This window comes from Anolis carolinensis, unplaced genomic scaffold (assembly GCF_035594765.1).
Source record: "Anolis carolinensis isolate JA03-04 unplaced genomic scaffold, rAnoCar3.1.pri scaffold_13, whole genome shotgun sequence".
Taxonomy (NCBI): Eukaryota; Metazoa; Chordata; class Lepidosauria; order Squamata; family Dactyloidae; genus Anolis; species Anolis carolinensis.
Genome location: NW_026943824.1, coordinates 14,627,691 through 14,653,787, shown reverse-complemented (window position 1 = coordinate 14,653,787; position 26,097 = coordinate 14,627,691). Strand labels below are relative to the sequence as shown.

The 26,097-nt window shown below is 42.1% G+C and overlaps 1 protein-coding gene across 3 annotated transcripts in view; it reads left to right on the top strand.

Annotated features, from left to right (window-relative positions):
• The window catches only part of scnn1b (sodium channel epithelial 1 subunit beta), a 48,741-nt gene extending 30,955 nt beyond the window's left edge, over window positions 1-17,786 (top strand). For all 3 annotated transcript variants that reach the window (XM_062964527.1, XM_062964525.1, XM_062964526.1), the window contains exons 6-14: window positions 4,486-4,589; window positions 5,613-5,776; window positions 7,237-7,335; window positions 8,253-8,363; window positions 11,866-11,983; window positions 12,759-12,834; window positions 12,966-13,085; window positions 14,006-14,081; window positions 15,460-17,786. In XM_062964527.1, coding sequence (XP_062820597.1) covers window positions 4,486-4,589; window positions 5,613-5,776; window positions 7,237-7,335; window positions 8,253-8,363; window positions 11,866-11,983; window positions 12,759-12,834; window positions 12,966-13,085; window positions 14,006-14,081; window positions 15,460-15,879 — 1,288 coding nt within the window. In that variant the 3' untranslated portion in view covers window positions 15,880-17,786. The remainder of the gene's footprint in view (window positions 1-4,485; window positions 4,590-5,612; window positions 5,777-7,236; window positions 7,336-8,252; window positions 8,364-11,865; window positions 11,984-12,758; window positions 12,835-12,965; window positions 13,086-14,005; window positions 14,082-15,459) is intronic.
• The last annotated feature ends 8,311 nt before the right edge of the window (window positions 17,787-26,097 follow it).

The following is a 26,097-nucleotide window of genomic DNA, read 5'->3' as shown; positions in this document are numbered from 1 at the left end:
AAAATCTATGGGTGCAATTTTGCGAGGCTTTCTGCTTTCCTCCCGTTCATGGTTTCATGTTTGGTTTAATTAAATTTCTCCCAGTTTTTGAGTTATGTTACTCCCCAAATAATAACCTTCGGCATTCCAGAGTCGGATTAGAACTAATCTCAAATGCCCAGAACTTGAAGCCAAAGAGACAAAGGCCAGGATGAGCAGAGATCGGTTTGCAGGAGGCGAGGAAGGCTCATGGGTTGCTAAGATTAGGAGAGAAATCAAGTCGTCTTGGATGCAAAATAATACCCATATTATCTAGATCAGGTATCTAGATCATGGATATCCTATTCCTCCAAAGGCCTGAGCTTTCAGCTTTCACAAAACTCTTCAACCAGAAACATTCATAAGAAACCTCCTAATAAAAGGAAAATATAGCGTTAAACACTTCTCAGAGTGAGGCCAGCCCAGTCAAATACAGGAGAGTCTCACTTATCCAACATAAACGGGCCGGCAGAACGTTGGATAAGCGAAAATGTTGGATAATAAAAGCCTATTAAACGTCAAATTATGTTATGATTTTACAAATTAAGTGTAACACCCCTAGGCAGCGCAAACACTTGGAACCAACACGGAGGCCAATATACATTCTAATATCTTAATTAAAGCAATAAAAGTTTCAAACAAATATAAGCAGAGTAGATAGTCAAACAGTTGACCTTTTAGAAAAGATCAGAATTAGTCCAAAGAATGAAAGTTATATGTCCAATATTAGAGTCCAAAGTCCAAAATCCAATAACTGAAACACACTCAAACCTATTGGAAGTTTGAGTGGGGAAAGGAGCAAAGTTCCTTAGGAAAGTACTTGAAATAATAATCCAGAACCAGGGTTCAAGGCAAGGCAAGGCAATCCGTGGTGGATCTGAAACGCAGTCCAAACTTGGCAAGGGACGAGCCGCTACGCCCGGTCTACTTGAGAGTAAGCGCACCAACGGGCAGCTTAGAAGCACAGGATCAAGAGACGATGTATTCTTCCGTTAGAAGTCCAGTTGACACCACAACAGAGATTCTCTGCACAGAACTTTTATTGAAGTCCAAAAGCTTCCCCCAAGCAGGTCCATGACTCCCCAAAAGTTCCCGAGAGAACGAGCTGCTAACAACGAGACGCCAGATGCCTACGTCCTCAATTCTTCCCAGGAGAACTGGCTTGGCCACAATCTCCTCGCTCCGCTAATCTCACACTTCTCCTTAAACTTTGTCTTCGAGAACGATCTGTTTGGAAAGTAGCCCTTCTATCAAATTCTAAACTCTCCAGATATCCGGGAAGAGCCGGCAACATTTCAAGGGCATTCCTAATTGGCTCTGGCTCTGCAATGTCAACAGGAGACATCTGGAAAGGGATAGAATCTTGCTGCGGTGGGAAAAAACCCAAATTCTCTTCATTTTGCTCCACAATGGCTTCTGGATCAGGGGCCAAAGGTACCTGAGACATCACATTAAGCACCCAAACATCATGTTTTACAACAAATCCACAGAAAAAGCAGTTCAATACACAGTAACGTTATGTAGCAATTACTGTATTTACTAATTTAGCACCAAAACATTGCAATGTACTGAAAACATAAAGCTAGACTTGCTGCCTAGAGAAACAGCTGTGGATTTGGGCAGGAGGCAGACTGCATTGGATAATACAGAATGTCGGATGAGCGAAGGTTGGATAAGTGAGACTCTACTGTAGATTATAAAACACAGAGAATGCTGCTCTAAAGGCATTATATGTACAGAATTGCGAATTTGCAAAATTCATAGATTCATACAATCCTAGAGTTGGAAGAGACCTTGTGGGTCATCCAGTCGAGAAGCAGGAAAATTGCATGCAAAGCCCTCCCAACAGATGGCCATCCAGTCTCTGCTTAAAAGCCTTCGAAGAAGGAGCCTTCACCACACTCTGGGGCAAAGAGTTCCACTGCTGAACAGCTTTCCTTACAGTGAGGAAGTTCTTCCTCATGTTCAGGTTGAATCTCCTTTCCTGTAGTTTGAAGTTTACACCTCACGACCTCTGATGATGCCTACCATAGATGTGGGCGAAACATCAGAAGAGAATGCTTCTGGAAAACCACTGTTTTAGAGGAAGGAACTGACAAAACTTGGGATATTCCTTGCCTAATAAAACACGAAATTCGTGGAGTCTCTAAGTCAACAAGTGACTTGGAGGCATATAAGCACACAAAGGGCAACATTTATTACAATCCAAGTGGTTTAATGATAATACTACATAACACAATTGTCGTTCCTGGGTTATAAATGTCATTTCCTAATTGGTTCTATCATAAAAAAACATTTAAGTCTATTAAATTGCAAAAACGTTGTTTTTGCGGGATGGATATCTTGTAGCACATTTTGCTATAGTTTTTCCATGAGTATCTCATTGAATCTCAACCAATTCGACATAGTTTGTAGCAGCCACAAAAATGAAGTTTCTGGAGTAGAACAACCACTGTCAAAGTAAACACTGCTCAATTAAACAGAAAATAAGATTTCCAATCCAGGAACAGAAAAAAATCAATTTTGGTTACATAGCGTAATAATATGGTTTAGAAAGCTGGATGTTTTCAGTTAACTGAATCGTTTCTCAGACAATGTTGCATCAGGTTCATGGGGCTTGCTTGTTCCTTATTTGCAGTTCATTAAATCTTGATAAAGTTTGTTGTTGTTGCAAAGGGTTGATCCTCCCCACCTTGCCGCTTGCTGACTTAACTTTGCCACCGATCTATCCATCAGCAAACATGGGCTTATTTAATTAAACCAGGAACAGATTGGTTATCACAGCTCCAGGCTAATGCCGTGACCTGGACTTGGCGCTCCAGCCGGCTCCTGGGCGAATGCCAGAGACATCGAAGAGATGGACTTGGGAGCTTTTTCTGGGAGATAGAGGCAAAAAGGCCAGACAGTTTTGCAGAATGGAACCAAAAAAGGCTTCCCTCCCTCTTTCTCGTTGTGCTGCCCACTCTCCGTGACTTCTCCTACTTTGCCGCACTTGACATTCCTCTTTGATAAAACTCTTGAACGAGAGCTCTTCTCTGCCCAAGCAATGGGATAAACCTTTGCCAACCAATCCTCCTGTTTGCCGCCTTGGTTTCTTTGCCTTCAGAGCAGCCGCCTTCTGTCAGCAGTCTTCTCTTGTTCTGTTTACTGGCCTTCAAAGCCACTGAGCAAACAAGGAAGGGCTGAGCAAAATCAGGACGATGCCCAGTTGGACGGACTCCCTTTCGAGTGCCTCCTCCCAGACCCACCCAATTGCCCAGTAAACCCTTAGGTCGGGACAGTCCTACCAGCATCTGGATTTCTTCACTGGCCCATCATGGTCTATGCCCACCCAAGCCAGTCACAAGTCCAGTTCTTCCCAGTGCAAGGCTGGTGTCAAATTCCTGAAACCCTGCAGAGAAACTGAGGCTGGAAATTGGCTGTCTGTGTTATGCTGAGTCAATTAACTTTGCACTCAGGGATTTGGGAGCTGCAATATTCCCTCAAAGATGCCCGAAGAATTGACAAGGAAGCCATCTCTTGGGAGTGCTTTGATGGTACATTCCCTGCCTGAATAAAGAGGGTTCGACTGGATGGCCTTTGGGATCTCTTCCAACTCTAGGGTTCCATGACTGTAGAATATAGCCTGGACACAGGCAGAACTGGACAATTTGGACAGAAAAACAAGGAAACTCATGACCATTCATCATTCACTGCACCCTCGCAGTGATGTTGACCGGCTATATCTGCCTAGAAGATCAGGGGGCAGAGGACTCTTAGAAGTCAAACAAGCAGTCAAAGAAGAAGAACATGCCCTGGCAGAAGATGGAAAGCAAAGTGAAGAACCTGCTTTGATTGAAGTCAAAAATCAGAAACACCTCAAAGCACAGCAGACAAAAAACCAGTACAAGAAAACCGCACTACAAACTAGAGCTGACAGCTGGCACAACAAAACATTGCATGGAAAGTTCCTTGACAAAATTGAAGGAAAAGCTGATAAGGAGAAGACCTGGCTCTGGCTCACGAATGGGACCCTGAAGAAGGAGACAGAAGGCCTGATCCTTGCAGCCCAGGAGCAAGACATCAGGACAAAGGCAATTCAGGCCAAGATCAAAATATCAGCTGATGACCCAAAATGCAGACTCTGCAAGGAAGCTGACGAAACCATTGATCATATCCTCAGCTGCTGTAAGAAAATCTCACAGACAGACTACAAACAGTGTACTCACTGAAGTCAAAAAATCATACTTCTCTACTCCAAACAGATACATGCATCCACCTCCACTGAGGTCTGGCTCAAAGCATGCATCCCCCTCCACTGATGCACACTGAATACAAAATGGAGTCCTGAGTCTGAACATGCTCAGTACAATCACATGTCTATAATCCCTCCCACACCAAAACTGGCAAATCAACATACACATAGAGTACAGGTTAGCAAATATATACATAGTGAAAGGCTATTTCCAACATTCTTTCCCCTTCCAGGAACTTCACCCGCCTTTACCACCCGGACCACGGCAACTGCTTCGTTTTCAACTGGGTCATGGACAAGGAGTCGCTCATTTCCTCCAACCCCGGAGCAGAGTTCGGTAGGTGCCCCTTCCCCCACAGGAATATGGTGGTCCTGGGAAGGCCTCGATAGTGAACCTTACCTATTAGGCCGGGAATGAAGCCTGGGTAACAGTGAGTGAGGCAGGCCTCCATTTTTTAGAGGAATGCCAGGCAGCCATCTTGAGTGTAGTTAGCAAGAGGGAGGAGCTTAAAGAGAATCCCAGGATTGGCCGGTGCAGATGGGAGGAGCCAAGACTTAGAAGGCAGAGAAAAAAGAGCTCCAAGGCAGTTCGGTTTTGGGTTTTGGAGAAGAAAGTGCTGTTTGGAGTTTTGGTTGTGTGTGAGAGAACTGAGAGCTGTGAAACTGACAGGATAGGTCAGGCAGTTTGGACCTCTTGGGGGAGATAACTCAAGAGATTGACTCTCACTACTGGGCTGGTTAATAGAAGGACTCTAGGTTAGAGTTAGTTAACAACCCAGGGGGCTATCTAGATTAGGTTAGTCAAACTTGTGACTATTCTCAGCAAATAGAGCGAGGGTTTCTGTGACCAATAGATAGTTTGGTTTGATTGGAACTGTTTGAAACTAAGTGAAGTAATCTGAAACATACAACTAAGTTAAGCTGAAGAACTTCTGTAACCGTTTATGCTTATGTACCTCTCTGAAGTAATTATTTGCCTGTTTTAAGAAAATAAATTTTTATTCTATTTTCAACTTTCAAAAGCCTCTACAGTATATCTTTCTATTAAGAAGCCTTTATAATAGTTCCAGCAATAGAACAATTAAATAGCACAGAAAAGCCTCATAGTAAACATCAGTTTGGGAGCCAGGGGGTGGAAACAGTGTGGGCAGGGAATGGGAGAAACTTATCTCAAGTACATTTATCAACAAAAATCCTAAAAACATTTTAGTGCCACATTTTGGTGACAGCTACCATTTTAAAAGAAAATCTAAAATCAAACTGTGTTCCCTCGCCTCTCACATACGTGAGAAGAGTGTAGAGTGAGGGGTGTCTGTTATAGCATCCTTGTAATCTTCCTCCTCCTCTTCCTCCTCCTCAGGGCTGAAGCTCATCCTGGACGTGAGCCAAAAGGACTACATTCCCTTCCTGACCACGACGGCCGGGGCCCGGCTCATGCTCCACGAACAGGAGAGCTTCCCTTTCCTCAATGATCAGGGCATCTACGCCTTGGCCGGCACAGAGACGTCCATCGGCATCATGGTGGTACGGAGGGGGTTGGGGTTCAACCGGGGGGAAAGCAGCCAACAGGCCTTGTTCTGTCACTTGCTGGGCCTGTAGCTATTGTCTATCGGACGTATACTTTATGCCCAGCGGGAAGCCAGGGTGCCTCAAAGAGAGGTTCTTGAGGGTTTTCCTGAAAAGGATAGTCCTTTGAGTTTTTCATGAGATAACAAAGTCTTTATTATTGAACAAATAACACTTCAAGGTTTCCTTAATAAACTGTTGGCCTTTTCAGTCTTGTCCCCAGGGGACAGACAATTGGCTTTGGATAACTGTGCTTTCTCTATAAGAAGAAAACACCTTATAATATAATAATAATAATAAAACTTTATTTATACCCCGCCACCATCTCCCCAACGGGGACTCGGGGCGGCTTACATGGGGCCATGCCCAGAACAATACAATATAAACAGCATATAAAAGAACAACACATCACAACACAGTGAACAATACAATAAATAATAATATCCATTACAATGCAAAAAAATAAAAACGAGGGCGGGCCACATGAACATTAAGTTAAAACTCGGGTGAGAAAGACATAAGAATAAAATCATAGAGAACAGGGTCAAAGAAAGTGGTGCAGTCTAGAGGATTGATATTAGAAGGGAGCAACAGAAAAGAAATATAAAGTAGTTACTCTCCAAAAGCACAATGGAAGAGCATGTTTTCAAGTCTTTCTTGAAGGCTACTAATGTGGGGGCTTGCCTCATCTCAATGGGCAGTGAGTTCCATGATCGGGGGGCCATATAACCTCTCCCAGGCTGTCTATTATATGGGCCTAGCTGATGTGGGACCCACTACCGATTCCAAATGCATCTGGGTATCGAGTGGACCTACCAACCAAGGCTTGCAGATGTTTCAGCTGGGGTTCCGTGGATCTGTAGTGCTGTTCCCTCTCTGAGGTTTTTTTTTTTTAACTTTAGGGCTGTTTCCGTCAGAGGCTGAGAGGCTGTGCGCTCTTAGCCAGAACCTTTGGGACCTTTCCCCTAGAATTTCTGTTTCTGATTCCTCGGATGTTCTATATCCCCGGATGTTCTTGAGATATGAAGCTTTTCTACGGGACGAGCTGGTCTACGTCCTATAGCTTAGCTTCCTTAAGTGAGACTGACTTAAAAATGGCTCCTTCCCTCCCAGAGCCCTGAACAAGGGGCGAAACCAAACTTAATGGTGATTGACAGGCGGCCTGCCCTATGACTGCAAACATTAGCAGAAAGAAAATAAAGTTGGAGCTTCTGGTACAGCCGTACCAGCACAGGCCTCTTGTTTTGAGGATTTCGGTGCCAGTCCTCTACTCAACCGTTGGCTCAGTGTATTTTTGCTGGTGGTGGTAGTGCTGAAATTAGGTTGTGTCTTACAGTCGATGGCGTTTTACAATGGAAGAGGTAGGCAGTTGCCACCCAGACATGTATTTAGATGCACATTCCTTTTTTCGTTCCCAGGATGAGCTCCAGCGTTTGGGGTCTCCCTACAGCGACTGCACGAACAACGGCTCCGACATCCCCGTTCACAACCTTTATGAGGACTATCTTGCCTTCCAGGTGAGCAGCCAAAACAACCAAAACAACCACCCAAAACAACAACAACAACAACAACAACAACAAGTTTAATTATACCCGAGGAGCCTCCGGTGGCCTAGGAGGTAAAAGCCTCGTGACTTGAAGGTTGGGTTGCTGACCTGAAAGCTGCCAGGTTTGAATCCCACCTGGGGAGAGCACGGATGAGCTCCCTCTATCAGCTCCAGCTCCATGTGGGGACATGAGAGAAGCCTCCCACAAGGATGGTAAAACATCAAAACATCCGGGCAATGTCCCCTGAGCAACATCCTTACAGACGGCCAATTCTCTCACTCCAGAAGCAACTCAGGTTGCTCCTGACACGAAAAAAAAATATTATACCCCGCCTCCATCTCCCCCAAAGGGGACTCAAGGCGGCTTACAGATAATACCAAATAAAAACAATAAGAATATACAATACATCAATACACAAAAAACATACACAAATTATAAAATTTTGAACATTAACCTATAGAAATAAAAAAAACCACACTTAATAAAATATGGAATTAAAATCAGCGAGGTTATGACAATAGACTAAGTAAAGTGCACATTATAAAAGTTGTAAACTCAAGATAACAGAATAAAGTGCTGCAAATTTGTTGGAGATCAATTTGGGATTGACGAGGCCCTGAGTTCATGTCAAATTAGCCAGGAAAAGTGCAACCGATGCAGAAATGGTCAAGGAACATAATTGTGATGGGGATGGGCAGTCTTTAACCAAAGGCCTGTGTGAAGAGCCAGGTTTTCAGGCTCTTCCTGAAAACCTGAAAATCCAGTGATTTGGGTACTTTTAGGCACCAAAATTAAAAGGGCCAGGTCCTAATCTGTCTTGGTGGCCCCTTTCCCTGGCAACAAGATGGGAAGGGGACTCAGCTGGACCACGTTCTTGCCTCCTTCAGGGCCAGACAGAGCCACACAAGCTTTGTATAAACTGCACGGATGACGGACAAGAGGCCAGCAGTGGAAATGACTCCTCGGGCAGACCCTACAGAACGATCTACTCCATCCAGGTGAGTCATGTCCAGCCTTCCCTCCATGTCCAGCCTTCCCATTGGACTCCTCTTTCATAGGCTCTTCTCTTTGCAGTCTCCAAGATCATACTTAGAAACAGGGAAGCCATGCAAGAAGTATCTCAAACTTTCAGATTTCAGGGCCCAAACTCTTAAGACCAAGTGATTTTATCTCAAGAGGACCTTTGGAGGGACAAGCACATCCTCTTCAAAGCATTCCTTAAGCAACGGAAGAAGATATGTAGATAACAAAAATATTAGAGATCAGGAATATGGATAAGCTCACACTCCTCATAGCAAAGAATAAGGGTACGATAATGAAAGAAACTGATTGGAAACAAGTAACTGAATATCTTATAAAAAAGAACAAAAAAAATCTAGATTGAAAAGAGAAGTTGTTGCAAAGAAAAACTGAAGAAGGGAAAAGGAAGAAATGGAGAGGGTGAAAAAAATAATAGATAGATAGATAGATTGACAGATAGATAGATAGATAGATAGATAGATAGATAGATAGATACAGTAGAGTCTCGCTTATCCAACATAAACGGGCTGGCAGAAGCTTGGATAAGCGAATATGTTGGATAATAAGGAGGGATTATGGAAAAGCCTATTAAACATCAAATTAGGTTATGATTTTACAATTTAAGCACCAAAACATCATATTATACAACAAATTTGACAGAAAAGTAGTTCAATACGCATTAATGTTATGTTGTAATTACTGTATTTACGAATTTAGCACCAAAATATCACGATATATTAAAAACATTGACTACAAAAATGGCTTGGATAATCCAGAAGCTTGGATAAGCGAGGCTTGGATAAGTGAGACTCTACTGTACCGAGCGCTGAAGAAAAATGACGTTTATTCTCAGTGGCTACAAAGAATAAGCATAGGAAGGACCCTCTCCAGTAATCAGGAAAGCAAGGGTACAGAACAAAGAAACACAGGCCTTTTTATACCATTTTGCCTTCATCTACCTACGTCATATAGGCATTATCCATCACCAATTAGTGTCAAAAAAAGTCTTAATTTGCACTTTACTAAAAGCTACTTTTGCATGTTCCTATAACATAGGCTACTTTCAAGACCTCTGACCCTCCATTAGGCCTTATCTAAGGAATTCCTATCTAGGCTTTCTGGGGTTCCATTAATTGAGGAATTTCCCCTATCTTAGCTTTTAGGAAGTCATTCGCACCCCTCATGGCGCCAGGTTACCTTAAGCTTATTTTGACATCCCAAAAGCCTTAATTTGTCTTTTGTCCGTTAGCATGGAGCTTATCTAGTCTTGTTGACACTTGACAGATGTCTCTGTCACTTTGGGTCAACTTTGGTCTCTGCTATGAGGAGAGGTATTTGCTAGGCAGCGTGTATTTTGGGGCTATATGCACACATTCTGCTTGTGATTATATATATTTTCTATTCCTATTGCTAATATGATTACATTCAATATATAGTTTCCAATACAAGCATTATATTTTCCCAATACATCTTCATCATTAGCTGGCCCTGATTGCTCCATGTCTGGAATTCCCCTGTTTTCAGAATGTTGTTCTTTATTTACTGCCCTGATTTAAGAGATTATATTGTTCTGTTTTGTTATACCACAGTAATTTTTATATATTCTATTTACAATCTTATATTACTTGCTTTGAACTGTATTATATGACGCCTCTTCTACACAACTGTATAGAATCCTCACTGAACTGGATTATATGGCAGTGTGGACTCAAGATGATCCAGTTCAAAGCACATACTGTGGATTACCTACCTTGGCATTCTGAGTTGGAATATAATCCAGTTCAAATAATATAATCTGTATTTTATAGGCAGTGTGGAAGATGCCTAAGTGAACTCTGCCTGTTCCCCAGGCGCCATTGTGGCTGAGGAGGTTGCTATGACATGAAGTGGATGGAGCCTAAAGGGGCGGGGCCTACCCTTCTGACTTGCAGCCAGGGAGAACGGCTCTTCCTCTGTAATTTGGACTTTATTTTTCCAGGTTTTTTATTGAAAGATTGGATGACTATGTCTTTTGTGGCCAAATTTGGTGTGATTTGGTCCAGCGGTTTTGTTGTTTACTCCATGGGAAAACCGCACATTACATTTTTATATAGATAGACTAGCTTTGCCCGGCCATGCGTTGCTGTGGCTTATGCTTTCAGAGTGTTGCTCTTTATTTACAGTCCTGATTTTAGGGATTATATTGTTCTGTATTATTATATCACAGTAATTATTACATATTATATTTATAATCTTATATTATCTGCTTAGAACTGGATTATATGAGGCCCCTTCTACACAGCTGTATAAAATGCACACTGAAGTGAATTATATGGCAAGATAATCCAGTTCAAAGCAGATAATATAAGATTATAAATGAGTTATACAGCTGTGTGGAAGGGCCTTGAGTCTACACTGCCATGTACTGTAATCCAGTTAAAATCAGATAATCTGTATCTTATAGGCAGTGTGGAAGAGGCTTAAGTGAGGCCTGACTCTGCCTGTGCCCTGGACTGAGTGGATTGCTCGGAGACCAAGTGGGCGGAGCTTAGCCTTCTAACTGGCAGCAATTGAATAAAAATAATTATTCCTCTCCCTCTAATTAGGACTTTATTTTTCTTTTCTTTTTGTTGTATGAACGTAGAGGCATGGATGAGGGGTTTGCTGCCAAGTTTAGTGTTTCTGGGATGTGTAGTTTTGTTGTTCTGTCCTAGGCTGAAATTTCATTACCCTTTTATATATATAGACTAGCTGTGCCCGGTCACGCGTTGCTGTGGCGAAGTCTGGTGGTATGGGAAATAAAGTATTGAGGAATTGGTGGTAGTTAAGGTAAAGGGTAAAGCTTTTCCCCTGACATTAAGTCCATTATAAATGGGTTATATAGCTGTGTGGAAGGGCCTTGAGTCTACACTGCCATATAATCCAGTTAAAATCAGATAATCTGTATTTTATAGGCAGTGTGGAAGAGGCCTAAGTGAGGCCTAACTCTGCCTTCTAACTGGCAGCAATTGGATAAAAACAATTATTCCTCTCCCTCTAATCAGGACTTTATTTTTCTTTTCTTTTTGTTGTATGAATGTAGAGGCATGGGTGAGAGGTTGTGCTGCCAAGTTTAGTGTTTCTGGGATGTGTAGTTTTGTTGTTCTGTCCTAGGCTGAAATTTCATTACCCTTTTATATATATAGATTTGCAAGGCGCTGCTATGACCCTGAGACTCCTTCCTTTGCCCTGCAGAGTGGAGAAAGGACTCCAGGCCTTCAGACTTGGAAATAAGTGGCTTTGCAAATCCAAATAGCTTCTGTCTGCGGCTGTACTTGTGGCTGCGCAAAGGGTCCTCCTTGTTGGAGGGCAGGAAGGAAAGGGGCCAGAGTGAGGCCATGCAATGGGTATAGAGTCAGGACCCTACCAGACTTGAACTCTGAGCCTTTGGGCATTATCTTCAGAGCATGCTAGCTGCCATTGTCCCCACCAATCTCCAACCGGGACCCTTCCTCTTTCCAGGCTTGCCTGCGCTCCTGCTTCCAGGCTGAGATGGTAGAGAAATGCGGCTGCGGCCACTACTCCGTCCCGCTCCCCAAAGGAGCCAAGTACTGCAACAACGAAGGCTTCCCAGACTGGGGTGAGTAGGGCCAGCTACGGGGAGGAGGGCTTTGCCACTTGAAGGAACTCACTGCCTTGCAATGGTTGCCAACTTGGACAGCTCCGAAAGTGTCAGGATGCAAAAAAGATCAGCATTCTCCAAGCTGCCCTTTTTTAACAAGCCGGATAAGGAAGACCATTTGGTTGGGAAGGCTGATTTATGACTTGATCTGGTCTTCAAACGTGGGAAAGGACAATTGAAGGGGAGGTGTGAATGGGGAAGAAGAGACGTGAGGGGAGGAGGGAAGCAACAACTTAATATACAGGGGAAAGAGCAGAAGAGGGGCAGTAGAAGCTTTGCGGTCATCTTGGCAAGGCGGATTCAATAAAGTTTTCCATAGCTCCAAGCTGTGTGAGCCTATCTTTGTGTCCTACAGGAACTGACAGAAAGTGCCTTGAACAACTTCATGTGATTGCTAGTCAGGATGGATAGGCTTCCTCTCCAACTTGCTACTTAGCCAACGTATTTCATAAAGGGCCCTATAAAATCCATGCTGCCTGGCAGAGATGAGCCGGTTTCCAAGCAATCATGGGCATTGGAAGACTCGTTGTTGGGCATTTTCTAACCAACAAACCTTAAACACTTCAGCTACATTTTGAAGGTGACATGCATTCTGCTTTCGGTCCAAAATGCTAACTGGGAACCAGAAGCTGGTACAAAGGATTCCAAACAAAAAATAAAAATAGTGTGGATAGGGTGATAAACATAAAAAAGTGGTTTGTTCTGTTGTCTGAGCTTTGTTTTCTACCTGCAGCACACTGCTTCTCCTCCCTGCGTTCCAGCCTGAAGCACCGGCAGTTTTGCATTGAAACGTGCAAGGAGACCTGCAAGTGAGTCCAGAGACAGTTCGGGCAAAGATTTGGGGGCTCGGGGGGGATGGGAGTTCAGGCTCACCGTCTGGGCCTCTCTGAGGCTCCTCCTTGGCTGCAAGTGTGACTCAGATCCCTCTTTCTTCTCCCAGCAACACCCAGTACAAGATGACCATCTCCATGGCCGACTGGCCCTCCGAGGCTTCAGAGGAATGGATTTTCAATATTTTACTCTACGAAAGGAAGACCGTGACCAATGTGACTTTGGAGAAGTGAGTTAAACCATAGCTATTAGGCATGTCCGCTCGATGAAAAAAATGTTTCAATTCTCGTTTCTAAAGTAGGGGGCGCCGGCGCTTCGATATAGAAACTATTTCCAATTTTTTCCCTCAAAAATTTCAGATATTTCCGAAAATTTGTAATGTTTCTAAATGTTTCTAAAATGGCGGACGTGCATGCGCAATCGCCAAAAAAACAGCACCCGGGGGGACTTTTATGGGGCTCTCCTGCCCTCATTTCTTGACCTATCCTGATCAAATTTGGTACAGGGGGAGAACACATTCAACCCTCCTAGCTCACCAAATTGCAGAACGTTTCCTGTATCCTCCAATTTTTGGCGAATTTTCATAGCTTTTATAATAAATTATTTTTTAATAATTGAAGAAACCTGTTCCTGGTTTGAAAGCTTTATTTCCTGTTCAATTGTGTGTTTTTCAATGTGAAAGTCCTTCTTCTACTTGTGTAACTTTGTTTCTGTGTCCGATTTTCCCTTTGTAATATTTTTATAGAAAAAGGACACTGGAATTCAATGCTATGTCTTGCTATGTACTACCATAAGCCCCAAACTCAATGCCTTCCTTTGGAAATGTACCTGTGAGCAAGCTGGCCAATGCCAATATATAAAAATATATTTTAAAAAAATTGGGGGGGGGGGAATAAACAAAATATTAAGAGACAATTAGAGAATGGGCCAACGATGGTTCGAATTACATTGCTGGTTGTGCTGTGAGACAACATCTCAGAATGCGTCTCAAAAAGCGAGAACAATCCGATATAATTCCGATATAAGAATCAAAACGATTTTTTGGACATACCTAATAGCTATTACCGATCAGAGTGTGCCAGAAAGTGCCTGGATCTCAATAGAGTTGGAGAGTGCTTGACTCATCTCGTCTCCATTTGCCTCCTGCAGATCTGGGATCATCAAGCTGAACATCTACTTCCAAGAGTACAACTACCGGACCATCTCCGAGTCGGCAGCAACCACCGTAAGTGGAGCAACCAGGAGCTTGAACCCTTGGCCACACTTTGTTTGTTCTCCTCTTCTGCCCACTGGCTCTCTTTCTCTAGAGATTCCTTTCACCAATTGTCAAAAGTTGTCGAAAACTTTCATGGCTGGAAGCACCGGGTTGCTGTGAGTTTACTGGGCTGTCTGGCCATGTTCCAGAAGCACTGTCTCCTGATGTTTCACTCACATCTATGGCAAGCATCCTCATATAATGTGAGGTCTGTTGGAAACTAGACAGTGGGGTTTACTTATCTGTGTAAGAAAAAACTCTTGTCTGTTTGAGGCAAGTGTGAATGTTGCAAATAGCCAGCTTGATTGGCATTGAATGGCCTTGTAGATTCAAAGCCTGGCTGCTTTATGCCTAAGAGAATCCTTTGTTGGGAGGAGTTAGCTGGCCCTGATTAATTCATGTCTGGAATTCTTCTGATTTCTGAGCTGTGTTATTTATTGAACATGTTTTAATTGTTTCCAAATTGTTGTTGTTGTATCCTTTTAATTGATGTATTTATTGCTGTGTTTGGATTAGTTTTTCCTGTTGTATTTTTATATTGTTTGGGCATGGTCCTTTTGTAAGCCACCCCAAGTCCCCTTGGGGAGATGGGGCGGGATATAAGAATAAAGTATTATTATTATTATTGACACAACGACATTGTATGACACAGCAAACAAGATAGATATGCTGGATTTCGTATCACAAAATCACAAGTCGAACACTTCCCAAGTGTTTAGGACTGATGTTCTGATGTCTTGCTCCTGGGCTGCAAGGATCAGGCCTTCTGTCTCCTTCTTCAGGGTCCCATTCGTGAGCCAGAGCCAGGTCTTCTCCTTATCAGCTTTTCCTTCAATTTTGTCAAGGAACTTTCCATGCAATGTTTTGTTGTGCCAGCTGCCAGCTCTAGTTTGTAGTGCGGTTTTCTTGTACTGGTTTTTTGTCTGCTGTGCTTTGAGGAATTTCTGATTTTTGACTTCAATTCCTCAGTCATCATTGGAGCAGTTAAGGCCCCCCACTACGTCATAGTGGCACCTGCGGGGGTATTATTTATTTATTTATTTCTAATTTACTGTTCAATTGCAACATTCACACTTGCCTCAAACAAACAAGAGTTCTCTCTCCACCCTGAACATACCACAGATATACCCCACTTGCCTAGTTTCCACCCCACCTGCCTACTTTCCAAGAGAATCTCACAACCTCTGAGGATTACCTGCCATAGATGTGGGCGAAACGTCAGGAGAGAATGCTTCTGGAACATGACCATACAACCCGGAAAACTCACAGCACCCCAAAAGACCAGTGGTTTCCCAGGAATGGTATTGGGAGGGAAGCACCTCCATCTTTTCTGTATTCTCTTTGGCAGATCGTCTGGCTCCTCTCCAGCCTGGGCGGCCAGTTTGGCTTCTGGATGGGTGGCTCCGTTTTGTGCCTCATCGAGTTTGGCGAGATCATCATCGACTTTTTGTGGATCTTCCTCCTCCAGCTGATCGGCTGGTGCCGGGGCGTCCGCAGGAAGTGGCACCCCAACGGCCTGGACCCCCAGAACGAGGGGCTCCCCGCCACCACCATCTCCGCAAAGAGGGGGTCCCACACGAACCCGGCCTTCGAAAGCGGGGAAAAGGAAGAGGAGGCCGCGGGCCAAGCAGGGTGCCTCCCGGGTGCCCTACCCGAACCAGGGACCCCGCCGCCCCAATACGACTCCCTCCGCGTTTGCCCCCTGGGCCCTATGGAGACGGAGAGCGACGATGGAGAGGCCTCTGTGTCCAGTAGGACGGCGGTCTAAGACCCCAAAGGTCGGAAGGAAGGAAGGCGGGATGTGCTCCGCGGCTCTTATCTTGTTGGTGATAGCCACACATCAGCAGGAAGAAAAAAGCCACAGGAGACCATTTATTTATTTCGTGTCAAAAGCATTGCATAACAAATACATTTTAAAATGATGAAAAAAAAGGAAATCACAAGCTACTAAATAGTTTTAGACCAAAAGCGGGCAATAGCAACCGCATTGTCCGTAGCTTTGAACAACTCCTCCTCCGTGCATGAGGCAGGACATTGTGGGCAAGCAGACATATGCGGAGTTGTTGTTCACACAAGGTGGAGGATTCCTCCAGGTAGTGCCACCTTGCCAAGTTGTCTTTAGATCTGCCCACTCCGCTTCTGAGTCTGTTCAGGGACTTCCAAGTTGCCCATTCTTGGTTGACCCTCATGGGGGGCCATCCAGTTGGAACTGCCTGGTTTAGCTGCCCAGAGAGACACCCTTGCTGCTGCTGGAGGAACCTGAAGAGGAGTGGTGGTTTTCATGAAGCCCTTCCTTGATTTGAGTCTGTTGAGAGGAGGCTGATAGTCATGCAGTGGGTGGCTTTCACAATGTTCAACCTTTTTTCTCTCACCGTTAGCAGCAACTTCCCGTCGCACGTCAGGAGGGGCAATGCCAGCTAACTTGTAGAGTTTATCAACAGGTGTAGGTTTAAGGCATCCTGTGATGATTCTGTATGTTTCGTTCAGTGCTATGTCCACCTACTTCGCATGTGGAGACTTATGCCAGACAGGACAGGCGTACTCAGCAGTTGAGAAAGACAAGACCAGGGCTGAGGTTCTTATTACTTGTGCTGCCAATCAGTTTCTGTCAGGATCAATACCAGGGGTCAGGGTGTGTGATGGGTGGGTTTCTTCAAACACCATCGATCAACAGCTCCGGACTAGCACCCTGATGAATTGGTGAACTTCTACCCTCACCAATTCCTCCAATGTCAGACTCAAAGACATCTGCAGTCTGAAGTTCAAACATCTTTTTAATATTTACAGAGATATTTACAATTGCTGCAAAGTCCATCGCTCGAAGCTGGCATTCTTCGGCTCGGCTCTTCTCTCACAGAGTTCAACAAGAGAGATAAGAAGGCACATTCCTTAGTCCGAAGGAAGTCCTGACCTCCAAGGCGTCCAATCTCCCTCTTATGTCATCTATATAAAGTCTATGAGAGGATGCTATCACATCTCATAGGTCACAGCAGGCTGTCAGTCAAACTGGCCTGCTGTTAACTGTTTCATTGCTGAAACACACTTGCAAAACAGCAGGAACACTTGATTTACATTTCATATACACACAACCAAAAATCCAACAGTTTCCACAGGATGTTGTTGCATGCAGCTACTTTGTGCTTGGTGTTCACGCAGTGTTTCCTATATGTTAGTGTTCGATCTAAGGCGACACCAAGATATTTAGGATGGAAACAGTGTTCGAGCTCTTGGCCTTCCCAAGTAACTTTCAGTTTCCTGTTGGCTTCACGGTTACGTAGGTGGAAAGCACACACTTGTGTCTTGGAAGGGTTGGGCTTCAGGTGGTTCTCTTTGTAGTAGCTGGAGAGATCTTTCAAGGCATTCGTGAGTTGCTTTTCAACTGTTTCAAAATCCTTCACTTGTGTTGTAAGGCCAAGGTCATCAGCTAGCTCTTTGTGATTTCCATGGGGTCTGCACCTTGGACCCACTTTAAACCCAACTCCAGCCCCACAGTGAGAATCGCAAGCTTGGAAGGGAATTCAAAGGGGTCCCTTTCCCAGTTGAAGCTGGCCCAGGCCATTTGTTTAGGGGGACAACTGCAAGTGACCCTCATCAGCAGCAATGGGCCCTGGCCTGGCACAGGCTGCCAACCCACCCCTCTGTCTCTCTCATTAAAATTCACTTTTCTTTCCCAAACTCCTCCCTGCCTCTCTGCTCCTTCTTTTGTGGAAAAGTGCCGCCTCCCCCTCGGGACTCTTCTGGCCTTTTGAGTCCTTTTAGCCGCGGGAGAAACCTCTGCACACCCAAAGCTCACGTCTTCAAATTTCTGGGTTGAATTGAATTGTTTATTGCGCCAGCCATAGGCCACGGCATCAAATAATATACACAAACACAAGATGGTCTATGTACAAAGAAAATATGTCCAAATAGCATATAGTATTACAGTAGAGTCTCACTTATCCAACACTCGCTTATCCAACGTTCTGGATTATCCAACACATTTTTGTAGTCAATGTTTTCAATATATCGTGATATTTTGGTGCTAAATTCATAAATACAGTAATTACTACATAGCATTACTGCATATTGAACTACTTTTTCTGCCAAATTTGTTGTCTAACATGATGTTTTGGTGCTTCATTTGTAAAATCATAACCTAATTTGATGTTTAATAGGCTTTTCCTTAATGCCTCCTTATTATCCAACATATTCACTTATCCAACATTCTGCTGGCCCGTTTATGTTGGATAAGTGAGACTCTACTGCAGGGGTCCCCAAACTAAGGCCCGGGGGCCAGATGCGGCCCTCCAAGGTCATTTAGCTGGCCCCTGCCCTCAGTTTTATAATATGATATTTTTATATCAGTTTTAATAATATAATATATTGTATATACCGTGTTTCCCCGAAAATAAGACAGTGTCTTATATTAATTTTTGCTCCCAAAGATGTGCTAGGTCTTATTTTCAAGGGATGTCTTATTTTGATATGAAGAAGAATTCACATTTATTGTTGAACAAAAAATGAACATTTATTATATATTGTACAGTAGTTGTCATCACAAACCAATATAACCAGACAAACTGTGAATCCTATCAAGAATTTCTTGTTACTACCATTATTTCCATGTACAACTGGTATGTACATTTATCAATCCTGCATGCTCTAGTGTTCTGTTTGGCAGGCGCTGGGCATGCTTCCAAACAAAAACTTTGCTAGGTCTTACTTTCAGGGGAGGCCTTATATTTAGCAATTCAGCAAAACTTCTACTAGGTCTTATTTTTCGGGGATGTCTTATTTTCGGGGAAACAGGGTACATATAATACTGATAATAATATTATAATGTTATACAATATAATACTAATAATAATCTATATATATAAAAGGGTAATGAAATTTCGGCCTAGGACAAAACAACAAAACTACACATCCCAGAAACACTAAACTTGGCAGCACAACCCCTCATCCATGCCTCTACGTTCATATAACAAAAAGATCCAGCAACTCCAGAAAACAGCAAGGCTTTGAGACTGCAAGGCTATTCACTGCTATTCCACCTGGCCAACAAAGGATTCCGATAAGCCACAGCAACGCGTGGCCGGGCACAGCTAGTCTATATATATAAAAGAGTGATGGCATCACGGCTACCGACAAAACAACAAAACTACAGGCCCCCTAACCTCGAAATTTGACAACACAACCCATCATCCACGCCTCTAGGTTGATACAACAAAAAGAAAAGAAAAATAAAGTCCCAATTAGAGGGAGAGGAATGATTGCTTTTATCCAATTGCTGCCAGTTAGAAGGCTAAGCTCCTCCAACTTGGTCTCCTAGCAACCCAATAAAAAATAATAAAAAACACTAAAAAATAATTAAAAACACTAAAAGATTAATACAATAAAATACTATAATAACAGAAAATAACTATAAATAATACAAGAAAATAATAAAATATAATAAATAAAAAGATAACTTACAATAAAATTAATTAAAAAATACAAATAACGTCAAATAAAAATTACACAACAATTTTTAACCAATACCACCACCACTTTGCCACAGCAACGCGTGGCCGGGCACAGCTAGTACCATATAATAATATTAATTATATGTTATATGTTGCATATAATATTACAGTATAGAGGTATAGATCATTATAGTAATATATAATGCTAATATTTTGCTATGCTAATATAATATATTGTATGTACATACAGCTGCTCTGAGTCCACTTCGGGGTGAGAAGGGCGGGATATAAATGTAGTAAATAAATGCAGTAAATAATTAATTTTAGACTTAGGCTTGCCCAAAGTCTGAAATGACTTGAAGGCACACACAACAACAACAACTTGACTATTGGCCAGAAGCAGGCCCGCACTTCCCATTGAAATCCTGATGCATTTATGTTGGTTAAAATTGTTTTCATTTTTAAATATTGTATTGTTCTTTCATTGTTGTTGTTGTTTTGCACCACAAATAAGACATGTGCAGTGTGCATAGGAATTTGTTCGTTTTTTTCCAAATGACAATTCGGCCCCTCAACAATCTGAAGGATTGTGGACCGGCCCTCTGCTTTAAAAGTTTGAGGACCCCTGCTCTACTGTATTAAAGTTCCCCGTACAAAGCTCAATTTGGTAGTACCAGACAAAATGAAAAGGAGCAACAGCACCAACACAAAAGTTATCCAAGTCTGATATTGGTTCCAATGTATATAGGCTTCAGGGATACATAATCAATGAAAATATCTTCCAAACAAAGTAAACAGACGATGGGTCATGTTGCTGTATACTTCGCAAGTACTTGCAAAGACTTTCTTGAGAGTGGTGCTCCATCATTATTTTCTTCATTCCAGTATACAGCAACATGACCAACCGTCTGTTTACTTTGTTTGGAAGTAAACAGGGCCTTCTCAGTGGTGGCCCGACGTCTGTGTACTTTTGTCAAAACTTGGTTGTGGAACCAGGCATTTGAGCAGCAGACACAGCTTTAATAGTTAAAGTGATTTTATGGACAAACCTGGATCATGACTTGAACTGTGTTTTTTAAATAGATGTTTAAATGGGTGTTTTTAATGATATATTAATAATTAATAATAATTAATAATAATATAACTTTATCCTTGTATCCCGCCTCCATCTCTCCGAAGGGACTCGAGGTGGCTTACATAGGGACTAGCCCAAAAACAACAACATACCATTACATACAACAGTAACTAAAACAGAAGTTTAAAACAATATAACAAAGGTATAAACAACATAACATACAGTAACAGTTACTTTAAAAGCCTAAAATTAATGTTTTAATTTGTTTTAATCATAACTGATTTAAATATTATATTCCTGGCATCTAATGATTATATTAATATCAATTATATAATAAATGTAATATTACTAATAATATTACATTATAGTGGTATAGTACAATATCTATATATATAAAAGAGTGATGGCATCACGGCGACCCACAAAACAACAAAACTACAGGCCCCCCAACCTCGAAATTTGATGACACAACCCATCATCCACGGCTCTAGGTTGATACAACAAAAAGAAAAGAAAAATAAAGTCCTAATTAGAGAGAGAGGAATAATTGCTTTTATCCAATTGCTGCCAGTTAGAAGGCTAAGCTCCTCCAACTTGGTCTCCTAGCAACCCAATAAAAAATTATAAAAAACACTAAAAAATAATTAAAAACACTAAAAAATTAATACAATAAAATACCATAAGAACAAAAAATAACTAAAAATTATACAAGAAAATAATAAAATATAATACATAAAAAGATAACTTACAATAAAATTAATTTAAAAATACAAATAACGTCAAATAAAAATTACACAACAATTTTTAACCAATACCACCACCACTTTGCCACAGCAACGTGTGGCCGGGCACAGCTAGTAGTAATATATAATGCTAATATTGTGCTATGCTGATAATATAATCTATTGTATGTACATATAATTTGTAAGCCGCTCTGAGTCCCCTTTGGGGTGAAATGGGCGGGGTATAAATGTAGTTAATAATAAATAAATAAATAAATAAATAATGATTGCTGATTGCAAGGCCACCCCCGAGTCCCCCCTGCCCTGGAGGGTGAGAAAGATGGGATATAAATGTCTGAAATAAATAAAATAATAATAATAAATACAATAGGCACTTTCCAATATAAACGACATCGACACATATTCCATATACTGGCTCTTTAAAATTACAGTAGCAGGGACGTGATAACAGTAACAACGTCTCATTTGTATCATCCCAAACTATTTCCATTTCTTACTAATTTAGCTCGGATTTTTTGTGATGCGACTGCAAACGTGGCAACCTTTAATATTATTATTATTGACACAACGACGTTGTATGACACAGCAAACAAGATAGATATGCTGGGTTTCGTTTCACAAAATCACAAGTCGAACACTTCCCAAGTGTCTAGGACTGTGTGATGTATTTTCGGATGATGCGTGCAGATCCCAGTAAGGTGGCCTTTTGCAGTTGGCAGATCGTGATTTTGTCAATGCCTATTGTTTCCAAATGCCGGCTGAGATCTTTCGGCACGGCACCCAGTGTGCCCATCACCACCGGGACCACCTGCACTGGTTTATTATTATTATTATTATTATTATTATTATTATTATTACAGTAGAGTCTCACTTATCCAACGTAAACGGGCCGGCAGAACGTTGGATAAGCGAATATGTTGGATAATAAGGAGAGATTAAGAAAAAGCCTATTAAACATCAAAATAGGTTATGATTTTACAAATTAAGCACCAAAATATCATGTTTTACAACAAATTTGACAGAAAAAGTAGTTCAATATGCAGTAATGCTATGTAGTAATTATTGTGTTTACGAATTTAGCACCAGAATATCATGATATATTGAAAACATTGACTACAAAAATGTGTTGGATAATCCAGAACGTTGGATAAGCGAGTGTTGGATAAGTGAGACTCTACTGTATTATTATTATTATTATTATTATTATTATTATTATTATTATGGAATAATCTGCTAACAAGTCATAGATAACTGCTGACTGTTGCCATGCTCTACTTTCTTCCAAAAGATTGCATCTAGGGTCATTATACAAAGGGCAATGTAACAGATAGTGTATTAAATCCTCTCTTTCTCATAAATAAAAAGTCATTGGGCATGACAGATCCCTCTGTATTTTCCCTTAAGTCTTGAAGATATTGTTGACAATATCGGCCACTCTTGAGTAGAGGATACCAAGTGGTGAAACCCTGCTGTTTACTAGTCCGCAGGTTGTCAGATGCATACATCGCAAAGATTTTATCTTCAATCGCCTTCTTGTCCAACTACATTGGGGTTGTTTTTTCTGGGTTTTAATTTCTGGTCCTTCTAGTTTCTTCGGAATCCCGGATCCTGCCAAACAGGATCAGATCACATGAGCTTTGAACTTCTGGAATCAAGGACTTCGTCTAAATGGTTTGACTTGGTGGACCATAGAATCATCGAGTCGGAAGAGACCTCCAACCCATTGCCAAGACGCAGGAGAATCACATTCAAAGCACCCCCGACAGATGGCCATCCAGCCTGTGTTTAAAAGCCTCCAAAGAAGGAGCCTCCACCATATTCCGGGGCAGAGAGTTCCACTGCTGAACAGCCCTTCTCACAGTGAGGAAGTTCTTCCTCATGTTCAGGTGGAATCTCCTTTTCTGTAGTTTTAAGCCATTGCTCCTCATCCTAGTCTCCAGCACAGCAAACAAGCTTGCTCCTTCCTCCCTATGACTTCCCCTCACATTTATACATACCGTATATACTCAAGTATAAGCCGACCCGAATATAAGCCGAGGCAACTAATTTTACCACAAAAAAACTTGGGAAAACATTGACTCCAGTATAAGCCGAGGGTGGTAAATTTCAGAAATAAAAATAGATACCAATAAAATTACATTAATTGAGGCATCAGTGTGTTAAATGTTTTTGAATATTTACATCAAGCTCAAATTTACGATAAGACTCTCCAACTCCAATCAAATCATTATTCTCATCTATGTACATGTAATAATAATAATAATAAATACAGGAAAATAATACAAGTAATAATAAATAGAGTAAAATAATAAATGCAATAATAATAATAATAAGAGAGTGAAATAATAAATGTAATAATAATAATAATAATAATAGAGTAAAAGAAATGTAACAGTAGCAACAATAATAGAGAAAAATAATAAATGTAATAATACCAATACAGTAGAGTCTCACTTATCCAACACTCGCTTATCCAATGTTCTGGATTATCCAACGCATTTTTGTAGTCAATGTTTTCAACACATCATGATATTTTGGTGCTAAATTCGTAAATACAGTATTTACTACATAGCATTACTGTGTATTGAACTCCTTTTTCTTTAAAATTTGTTGTCTAACATGATGTTTTGGTGCTTAATTTGTAAAATCATAATCTAATTTGATGTTTAATAGGCTTTTCCTTAATGCCTCCTTATTATCCAACATATTCGCTTATCCAACATTCTGCCGGCCCGTTTACGTTGGATAAGTGAGACTCTACTGTATATTGAAAACATTGACTACAAAAATGCATTGGATAATCCAGAATGTTGGATAAGTGAGACTCTACTGTAATAGATTAAAATAGTACATGTAATAATAATGATAATACAGGAAAATAATACAAGTAATAATAAATAGAGTAAAATAATAAATGCAATAATAATAATAAGAGAGTGAAATAATAAATGTATTAATAATAATAAAAATAGAGTAAAATAAATGTAATAGTAGCAACAATAATAGAGAAAAGTAATAAATGTACCATATATTCTCGAGTATAAGCTGACCCAAATATAAGCCAACCAGGACCCTCACCCGAGTATAAGCCGAGGGGGGCTTTTTCTGTCTTAAAAAAAGGGCTGAAAAACTAGGCTTACACTCGAATATATACAGTATGTCTCTTCTCGGCCTTCTCTTCTGCAGGCTAAACATGCCCAGCTCTTTAAGCCGCTCCTCATAGGGCTTGTTCTCCAGACCCTTGATCATTTTAATCGCCCTATTCTGGATACATTCCAGCTTGTCAACATCTCCAGGCACTACTAAAGGGCAACTTCCACCATTCCTCAGTGGGGGCTTTGTAGAGGTGGCTGGTGGGAGTTGCAGTCCACCAGGATCCCCAAAGACTTTCCAATTCTCAGAGGCCTTGCTATCCACCTAGCCTTGTTTGAGCAGTAGGAAGGCTTACTGCATTACCCTTTAGAACAGCCAATAGAACAGCCATAAAAATGAGCAAACAGAGTGCCAGAACGACCCATTGCTTGAAAAACATTATCTATTGGGTTGCTGTGAGTTTTCCAGGCTGTCTGGCCCTGTTCCAGAAGTATTCTCTCCTGACGTTTCACCCACATCTATGGCAGGCATCCTCGGAAGTTGTGTGGTATATATCTCACAACCTCTGAGGATGCCTACCATAGATGTTGGCAAAATGTCAGGAGAGAATACTTCTGGAACAGGGCCATACAGCCCGGAAAACACACAACAACCCTGTGATTCCAACCATGAAAGCCTTTGACAACACAAGGCTTGTGAAAAGCGTTGGGAAAGAACCCATAAACGGATCTGGGCATTCCACACTGGGGAGGCACCCAGCTTGGTCTGTGGGAGGCACTGGGCTCTTTGCCTCCTGCCAAGACTTGGATGGGACTTGGACGGAGAAGAGCCCATTCCAAGCAGAGGCCCTGCCCACCTCCCCTGGGGGACCAAGAGCCCATAAAGATTGGCAGGTGCCTGGCGAGGGCCAACGGAGCCTGTTTGGGGCAGTAGGATCCAGTCTGGGCAGCCTCTTGGCTCTGGTTTTTCCCAAGCCCTAGAGACGGGGCCGGCTTGGCCTGGCCAGTGGCGGATTCGGACCCTAGAAAGAAGAAGCACCGAGGTCCCGTCCTGCTTTGTAGAATCCAAGGCAGGGAACACCGGCCTCGTTGCTGAAACCAACCTACCAAACTGGTTCCCCTTCAGAAGCGGGAGCAGCGGCCGTCCTGCCTGTTCTGAAAAAAGAGCCTTGAGCAAGAGGCAGGTGCCCACAAAGCATCCCCGGCGCACGCAAGGGCCGGCCTCCCAGGCACACAGCACACGCCGGCCCTTTCCCAAGACAAGGTGAAGGAGAGAGAAGGCAACAGGGACCCATTTGCCTGCCCACTGGACAGATCTTTCATTATGGGACACTATGGTGTCCCTTCCCCAATGAGAGCCAGCCATGCTCCTGGTCTGCCCTGTAAAGAAGTGTGTGATTTTATTTTGATTTATGGATGACATGTTTATTTGATTTTGTTTAAACCAGGGGTCCCCAAACTTTTTAAACAGGGGGCCAGTTCACGATCCTTCGGACCGTTGGAGGGCCGTACTATAGTTGGCCACCGAGCAATAATAATTAATAATAATAATAATAATAATAATAATAATAATAATAAAAAAGAGGGTTGGAAGAGACCCCTTGGGCCATCTAGTCCAACCCCCTTCTGCCT